At 39.1% G+C, this 9741-nt stretch overlaps 1 protein-coding gene across 1 annotated transcript; it reads right to left on the bottom strand.

The window, feature by feature from the left end:
- Window positions 1–6892: 6892 nt before the first annotated feature.
- Window positions 6893–9741, bottom strand: LOC134199242 (uncharacterized). The gene is made up of 2 exons (XM_062669693.1): window positions 8363–9741; window positions 6893–7240 (listed from the first exon to the last, which is right to left on the bottom strand). Exons 1-2 carry the CDS (start codon window positions 8579–8581, stop codon window positions 7055–7057), a joined length of 405 nt encoding a protein of 134 aa, XP_062525677.1. The 5' UTR covers window positions 8582–9741; the 3' UTR covers window positions 6893–7054.

Raw genomic sequence — 9741 nt, 5'->3', positions numbered from 1 at the left:
ATGGGTACCTATTGAAATGTCATCGACTATGAGACCAACTGTCCACTATCGAAGCAGTTAAGATGAATGATAACGACATAAATCACTCCCCCGTGGACAAACTCGAAACAAGTCCAGATAGGAAAACATTCTCGCCAAAAGGGACGTATCGGCTTATCTAACTGTAGCTGCAACGCAAGCTATTTGTCAAACTTTCGACTGTATCGAAAACATAAGCCTAAAATCCATCTTTCGATGAACCATCATTTAAAACATCCGTTTTCCTGATACAGCTCTACCGCATTTGGACATTAAAATATACCGTTTTATGAAGAGCTCATACCAAATATATTTTATGGGAGCTTCACAGTTCAAGTTGGTCTGGTAGTAACTCAGCTATTCCATACTACTTTGGCGCGTAGCTCTTTGTATTTCATTTGCTTTAAGAGGTCTGATAAAATTGGTTATTTCGACAGATTGTGAGTATCGTATTCAGTGATGTATAATTCATAAATGGCTAGTTTCCATTAAAGTGGACTTGAACAGAACTCAACGCCATATAAATTGCGACGGTTAGTTATAAATACGACGACTCGAGGACATTATTACGATTATTATTTCTAAAAATTTCTTGGAACTTGTGAGTAAGTTTAGTCAAATATCTATCTTTCTTAAGTTATTTAGTTCCAACTAGTGGTCGCCCGGTAGTCGAAATTCGACTATAATTATTAATTTAAATTATAAGTTTGAACATTATTATGGTTCTATTGTCAAAGACTTTACTTCTATAAACACAGATTTCGCTAAGGCTACGCTATAGACAAATAATATTAAAGAAATAAATATTAATCTATTCTCAACTTGACCACAGACTAACAATAAACAAAATATATAGTATATATACGCGTGTGTGTCAAATACATGTTAGTGTGTGTAATGTTTCCTTTATTGGTTTAATGTACATATTTTTTGTACATTATCTAAAAAAAATATTAGCACTGTGCACTCCTTCTCTATGTTCTCTATAAGTATGGGAAATTTCATACTCCTCCGTTCGCGCAATTTTCGTAAAAAAGGATACAAAGTTTTTGCTTCACGTATTAATATATAGATACATTATTCCGTCTTATACTAAAAAGAGAAAGTTAATTATGCTTTACCCCATTTTTCGGTAAATGAAAACCAATCGTTCAAGTTTCATATTCAATCAACTGCTCAAGCCTAGCAAAACCTCTATTCAAATTCGGTCATTCTCCAGCTTTATAGATCTAGGAGGCTATGTCAAACATGGCGGACATTTTACGACTCGACCGGAGAACTCAAAAGGAAAATGGCGGTGAAACTCGAACCGTAAACATAAACATAAAATCTTTATCAATGCGAAGCCAATTGAATAGCTCTTTCGTTTGGCTGCAAGGCATTCAATTTAAAATGTTTGCCGAAAACGCCAGTGATTTTCTTTATGTGATTCGCGCATTCGAGGAAATAAACATGATAAATTTTATATTCATTGCTATGTGCTGCAGAAAGGAGCACTCCTGGGGTTTCTTTATACGGATAAAGCTACGGCTTAATGTACAAAATTTCTTATAAATGATTAAAATACTGTAATTAAACAATATGGTTTAAGCACGTGCAAAAAAAACAGTTTTTTTACACCCTATATCTCATTATTTAAAATTATAGCAAAAACTAATAAACAATAAAGCACAAAAAGTTTTACATACAGTTTTGCAATAATTTCATTGTTTTTCAAAAATTGTTTTATCACATACACAAAACATAATTGCGAAATTTACATTCCGATTAATTATCGAATGCGCGTTTACATTAAAAATATTGGTCGAATCCAACACCGTATTATTACCTACGTAATTTACGTGTTTTTGAATGATAAAATCCGGAATGTCAGTACACTTTGAATCGTCTAATTTGTTGTCCACTCATCGGGAATGGAGAGGGACAGTAAATTTTAATTCGAAGCCTCCAGTTACCCACCGCTTGGTCGGGGTCCGGGTCGACCAATGAATATAAAATGTGCAGAGGAGACAAATAGGTCAAACGAGTGTGAGTAATGTGAAATTACTTTTGATTGCCTAAAAACTTTATACCTCCAAGGAAATCTGAGTTGTTTTAGATTCTTAAATTTTCGTCAGTGTTTTAGCTGTGATTGTATATTCCTAACAAGAAAATAGTGACATCAACCTCTAAACTCATTTCGATAGGCTCCAAACTAGTATCGTCTCATATAAATTAAACTAGTTTTTTCCCACGACTCCGTCCGCGTGGAATAGTTACTTTAGCATAATACTTTGGCAAAATTTTACCTCCCACTTCATTTACGTAAAAAGTGAAGATATTTTTGAATTATAGCATGTTAAGGAGCTATTTAAAACCCTATTTTGAAACATTCTTTATTGGTGCTCCACTTGTATTGGTCTTGCCGTGATATTATATCTAATACTGAAAGTTCCTGAGATTAGCGCGTTCAAACAAACAAACTCTTCAGCTTTATAGTATTAGTATAGATTAGACCTCGAGCATCAAATATTTTAAACAAATATGAAAGATATTCCGGAGGACAGCGGATCCAAACCGGACTTTGTCGTGCAATAGTCATCATAACATTAAGGCTGATTAAAATCAAAATCTTTGACGTCTACAACACATCCCGTTACCAAGCCTCCAACTACTTCAACTGGCCAACGTCCAAAAGTCACTAATGGAAATTCGTACGCTTTTGACCAAGTACTTCAGGGGCATCGTTCATGGCACACTTCAACTTTAATTATTACCTACGCGTCATTGAAATTCCTTTAGAGCTATTAAAAAATGCAATCCTATTCAATGACGGTTTTGAATCACAACTTTAAAGGTGTGATGGGTTTTTTGTTTTGTTTTTTTTTCTTAATTTTAATCAGTTTCTGTCGAATAATTAGTCATCGTTGCATTTAGTAAATTTAAATTGATTAATGTTCCTACTATGATTAAAATCACTGACATCAAAAGATTTCGAGAAACCTAGGAGAAATTGTAATTAACTGTAATGATTTTAACGATTTATGTATGTGCAAGGCTTGTGTCCAATGGCCCATTCTTTGATAGCTGTTAATAAATAAAATATTATCTCTACCATCTCCTCTATGAAACCCCCTGGGATAGAGCATGAAAAACAATAATTGCGTCTCGGAAGAGTCAAACGCAAAAGCATTTTATGTGTTATTAGGTACTCCACTTAGCTATTCCACTGTTACTATCAGTCAAACCTTAATGCAAGCTTGATTATCGAACTTTGTTCGAAAAAAATTGCAAATAATATAATAATATTACAACATTAAAGAACTGTTGTACTGTTTTGAATTAAAGAGTCAATAAAAGTCTACTAGGAGAGATGGACGCATTCAGGAAATGGTGCTCGTTAAATTTTCGATTTACGCTGGGCTAATAACAGCTCGAGTCATTACACGTACGGAAATAAAGAAACAAGCTGCAGAATTACTTTGCGCAATCCAAATAAAACTGTGTTTAGCTTTGTACATTAAAAAAAATTAAGAACGATTTCTCTTCCTCACTCCCTCCGTAATGTAAACATGCTATACTTTTTTTTATTGCTTAGATAAGTGGACGAGCTCACAGCCCACCTGGTGTTTAGTGGTTACTGGAGCCCATAGACATTTACGACGTAAATGCGCCACCCACCTTGAGATATCAGTTCTAAGGTCTCAGTATAGTTATAACGGCTGCCCCACCCTTCAAACCGAAACGCATTACTTCTTCACGGCAGAAATAGGCAGGGTGGTGGTACCTACCCGTGCGGACTCACAAGAGGTCCTACCATCAGTAATTTTTTATCTTTGTCAATGAATTTATGCTTTTGTTTTAATCTTAAATTTTTCACTGTTTGCTTACTTTTTGTAGGAATATTTTGATTCAAAAGCCGAGCAAAAAACTAGTCAGAAAAGACGATCAAAGCGTTAACAAAGTAAACATCGCATAAAAAATTTAATCAAGACGTTACTAGAACATTCACTTAGAAATTGTATTTACATTCAAATAACGTAATGTGAAAAGGGAATCGTAAAGATGTCGCTCCCGTTTCGGTCGTACAAAAACATCTTCGCAGAAAGACAACTAACTAATTTTCTTCCGGTTTTTTCCAGGTTTTTTTTCCAAGTTTCATTCCTTAGTAACTTTACAGTGAGATAGCAGTTGTTAAATTGTAAATAACTTAAGGATTTCATAGAACGATTAAACCGTTAAAATAAAACCCGAAGCTCAAAGTAAATCCTAATTAATATAACCTTACAATATTAAAAATGCGAAAGTGAGTATATTTGTTTCGTTTTCACATCTTGTTTAGTTATTCGATTATCATGAAATTTTGCATACAAACTGTCAAGCTTAAAGTAGGTACATTTCAACGAAATAAGCACTATTCTTGAGAGGTTTGGAACGAAGTTCCTTATGGGACGATGCGGAGGGGTACCTTAACCGAGAAAAAACGTCCGTAACGTAAGATTTTTATTAGTAATGCACACAGTGTACAACTTAACTTTGTAATAGCGTACAAAAAATAACATATTTTTTTATCATTCATTGACCACGATCTCAGAGCGTTCGTTTGCGCAATACACTAACTCTTATGCATACAACCGTGAATGAAGTGTACCACAATAAGTTCGCGCGTTACTGAATGACCGTGGGTTGTTGCGAAACCTCCAGTTTTATTTTCTTTATACCTCGAATAGAACTTCAAATTAATATTTTTATAATAAGGAACTTCGTTCTTATTCGACACGACACCACACATCTTTTTTATTGCTTAAATGGGTGGACGAGCTTACAGCCCATCTGGTATTAAGAGGTTAGCGGATTCCATGACATTCACAACATAAAATCCGCCACCCACTTTGAGACATAAGTTCTAAGTCTTCGTTTTATAGTTCTTACAACAACTGGTTAACTCCTTAAGCTGAAACCCATTACTGCTTCACTGGAGAAATAGGTAGAGTGCTTGTACTTATCCATGCATCCCTACATATATAAGGAAGTAATAGTTTTATGTCTCAAGATCAAATAGTGAATAGCTGTTGACACAGCGGTCATCTTAGATATCATGAAAAAAGTGTGAATAAAGGTTTTACTAACATTTACGATATTTGCCACTACGTATCTTATACCTTTAAACGAGCAATTCTTGTATATGTCAGCACACGTCAGGGATGGCTGAGCGGTAGGTTCGTCATCACTCGTATTCGATTGAACTCAGTTTAGTTAATAAAACTTTTTGAATAACAATTATTGAAACTCAACACACACAACTTTCACAATGACAGGATAAACCGACAGTTTCGTTGCACATACCGACAGACCGACTGACTGAGACGGACGGAATGACTGTCTGACACGGAATGCCACGACTCTGTCCACGTACCGCCATTTTATACTGTGGCGTTACGTAGTCTACCCTTCATTTTGTGATATTTATCAAAACAACATTTCATCATTTAAAATAATAATCAAAACCACCGTCTTAATATTACTAAAAGTCGTTATCCACGACAACTAAAGTCGTTATCCACGACACGGCCATTCTGACATGTCACACGTCCCTGTGTGACGCTCCTGCAAGGAAAACAACCTTTTGCAATATTAAACAGGTTTCGTCTCGGCCAATCCTGATACATTCACGATTGAGGATTGGGATTCCTTTCATTACAAACCATAACGTTTTAATGCTCAATAAGCATTAGAAACCCGAGTTATTACAAAACAACTCAATCTGAGCAGTATTTCATCAGTATTCTGTATTAACCACAAACTATCGTTACAATGACTTCCACCTAGTGAGAGTAACTCATGCCACCTATATCGAGTGACGATAACCCTATTCAAGTGCCACCTCCATCGAGTAGCTCTTGATTACTTATTGCCTCCATCCGGCAAATAAGTGGGACCTCCATCCGGTACCCAACTTGAACACAAAACACTAATTCCTCCATCCGGCACGCAAGTGGAACTTCCATCCAGTACCCACTTCAACCATAAAACACATCGCAATGCCTCCATCCGGCAATAAAACGAACACATCACCTAAATCGAGCGATGTGTTCAATTACCAGTCATAAATGACACCGAATACTGTTCTTTACTAATCACACAAAATAGGACAATAAAATCCTTACTTTAATCAGTCAGTTGTATCGTGGTCATTTGATCCTACATCTTCTACATCACTAGTGTCAACAAAATCGTATAGAACGCTCCTGGCCTGGCTGCCGGCGCAGCTAGTGACATTGCCACCCACATTATCATTAAAACAAATGATAAAACCAATTCGCATCACTTCACAATATAGAGTCAAGGTCATTAGTAGACCAACACAACAATAGTCTCCATTGAGACCCAGGTCTCCGCTGTACCAATCGATGGAGATACTCTCACCTCACTGATCAGTCTCGTCAGTAGCACTACTTAGAGGCAACCTTATGTAATCATAGGTTCTATTACCAGTTAAAGCCATCTATCTTCATTTCAACAAAATTCAACATCAAATTTTACTAACTTTCCAATGTTCTGGTCTCGTCACAGTTAATATCTTACTTTCAGTATCATTTTAAGTAAAAACCTTTAGGGATATGGCACGCGAAATATTAAGAATTCGAAGGGGCTCGCCTCTGTTATTCTTTGGGTAGAACAATTTAAAAAAGATGTACGGCTTCTAGCACTTCTTGTCAAGAACAATTCTATGAGCTCATCGCGAGCTTGGTCATCAATAATGCAAGTCTGGGCTTCGAATAAGGACACTAGATTTAAGTGTTCTATTTCACTGAATGCTCAATCTCACTGAACCGATTAAAACAACTATCAGGTAGTACATGACATACAATAGATAAGCTATAAACCATCGCATCGGATTTGTTCCGTACAGTTTTGGGTCAAAACAACAGAAACCTTTTATGAGAACCATCGTATAAAATTGCTGAATTATGAAGTTACTACTAATAGATTTCTTGACAAGAAAGCATTCGGCACCAGATTCCAAATAAAAATAATACGACTCACCAGATTGTTCTTATTTACCAAAATTGCCCGATGTTACGCAGCTACCGGCACGTTGCTCCGCTCGGCCGGTGAATAGTTGACCCATCGAGCGCCGACAGACGGCGTTCGCGTCCCATATCTCGTATTGGCTGCAGCAATCACGTGTCGAATGCGACACGGCCTTCCTGATTGTACACGTCCTCGTGTGATGGTTAACCTACAATCAAAAACATCCACGAGAACACTTGTTCCGCTCGATCACTCCTGACTACACTTTACGACTTATCGGAAAATTTAAAGTCATCAAAGCTTTAAACTGTTTTAATACCATTTTAACCAAATCAAACAATAGGGTATACAAAGTTCACTATGCAGCAGCCAGAGCACGTACCACAGTCGTTCATCAAATTTCAAATTTACTCTGTACAAATCAGGCATAGCTTACAAGAACTCAGATCAAAGAAAAATTCCGAGTAAAAATATCTAACGCCACGGCTCTCTAGCCGACCAGCAATCGCAATTGCCCTCATGATGCGCATCCACAGCGTGGATCGCCCGTGTGCATCACCCGCTGACTACACACGATGGTCTTTACAGACCCCGACCTCCGCCAGAGCCAAACGCGCACCGCGCACCCACGGACTACTTGAGTTGCCTCAAGAGACACCGATTTCTACCGGGCTACGACTACGTAATAGCTACTGGTACGGTCGAACATACGGCCGATAGACTATCCTTACTCGAGTTTTCACCACAATTTAAGCTTGCTCTTCATCATCATCATTTACATCAACCTCAACTGGTATGTGTCATGCTGGCATTTTTCTTAGCCTATCATGTGGGCATTTGTAAGTACGTTTTGAATTTAAAGCTTTCAATGTGTAACGGTCACCATCCAATACTTCAACTACTTTAAACGGCCCTTTAAACTTCGTATCTAATTTCGTTTGATTACGCTCTTCGTTTTAATGTATGGACGAGCTCACAGCCCACCTTGTGTTAAGTGGTTACTGGAACCCATCTTCGTTTTAATGTATGGACGAGCTCACAGCCCACCTTGTGTTAAGTGGTTACTGGAACCCATAAACATCCACAGCGTAAACGCACCACACACCTTGAGATAGAAGTTCTAAGGTCTCAGTATAGTTATAACCGCTGTCCCACCCTTCAAACCGAAATACACCACTGCTTCACGGCAGAAATAGGCAGGGTGATGGTACCCGTGCGGTCGATGGCACTATACGGAGCACCCGTCTGGTGCCACGTCCTTACCCACGAGAACGACGCCGTGCTGCGACGCCGGCAGCGCGCGATCGCAGTCAGAGTTATTCAAGGATACCTCACAGTCTCCTACGAGGCGGCGCGCCCTAGCGCAAGTGCAGCCGGAGCGCGGGGGCTCCAATCTCGGCAGTCCGTGCTGGAGGCGTGGTCTCGTCGTTTGGCGGACCCGTCGGCCGGCCTCCGTACCGTCGAGGCGATCTGCCCGGTTCTCGCAGACTGGGTGGGCCGCGACCGCGGAAGTCTCACCTCCGGCTACCTGTGCAGACTCACAAGACATTTTACCACCATGCAAACTTCTTACCGCAACAAATCTTACCAGCCACCACGCAAACTACAATTTTACGGGTTCCACCTCTCCTACACGATGTTACTCCCACACTGAGGAAGCCAACCGCGAACACTTGTCAAGCACGCACTTCACCGGAAAAACCTGCATCCGCCAGCGGAACCCGAACACCGCCGCATCACCAGACACGAACGCACCGGACGTCTTATCTTACAGGTCACGACGACTTCAGATGTGTCAATTTTTCTTCCCCACGGAAACTTGCTTGCTTTCTTGTTTGCTTGCTTGCTTGAGCCCGAAGTCATCGAACGTGTAGTGTTATTGGTATAGAATCTAGTAGATTCTAAAATTTCAGCGACAATTCACAGTCTCATGTCCTGGTTTACTGCACTAGTGCCATGTAACTCTAGCAGAAGTCAGCCGCTTAAAATAATTCTTGTCGGAACTACCCACTCGTCATGACAGATCCATTATTGCGATCGAAGTTTCACTTGAGATTTGCACTTGCCTTAATTTCTTGCAATAGCTTGATACGTGTTGTATTTCCGCTAGTAAATGCCATGTGATGAAGTCGACAGTCAAACTGGGCAACATGAGCCAGAACGTAAGATGTGACGATTTCTTCGTGGCTCAGATCTTCCATCGAGGTAACAGAGAGGTTATTACACGACTTACGTATGCCGCATTCACGCTCTTGTGGCGTACCACTACTAGTATTCTGATCTGCATCATGTTTTTTTTTGCTGTACTTCGAACATGTTCAAACACGTCACGCCAGTGAGAGTAGAGTCCTGATCTCACTTCTGATGTCAGCACACGTCAGGGATGGCTGAGCGGTAGGTTCGTCATCACTCGTATTCGATTGAACTCAGTTTAGTTAATAAAACTTTTTGAATAACAATTATTGAAACTCAACACACACAACTTTCACAATGACAGGATAAACCGACAGTTTCGTTGCACATACCGACAGACCGACTGACTGAGACGGACGGAATGACTGTCTGACACGGAATGCCACGACTCTGTCCACGTACCGCCATTTTATACTGTGGCGTTACGTAGTCTACCCTTCATTTTGTGATATTTATCAAAACAACATTTCATCATTTAAAATAATAATCAAAACCACCGTCTTAATATTACTAAAA

The sequence above is a fragment of the Bombyx mori genome, chromosome 8, assembly GCF_030269925.1.
Source record: "Bombyx mori chromosome 8, ASM3026992v2".
In the NCBI taxonomy this organism is placed as follows: domain Eukaryota; kingdom Metazoa; phylum Arthropoda; class Insecta; order Lepidoptera; family Bombycidae; genus Bombyx; species Bombyx mori.
The sequence above is the reverse complement of the archived record's forward strand: the minus strand, read 5'-3'. Positions and strand labels throughout refer to the sequence as shown.

Excerpts from the sequence above, each read along its gene's own strand:
- LOC134199242 (XM_062669693.1), bottom strand. The coding sequence starts at position 8,581 with ATGTCTTGTGAGTCTGCACAGGTAGCCGGAGGTGAGACTTCCGCGGTC. Across the intron at positions 7,241-8,362 it reads GCCTCGTAGGAGACTGTGAG|GTTAACCATCACACGAGGAC; the intron begins GTATCCTTGAAT and ends TTTTGATTGTAG.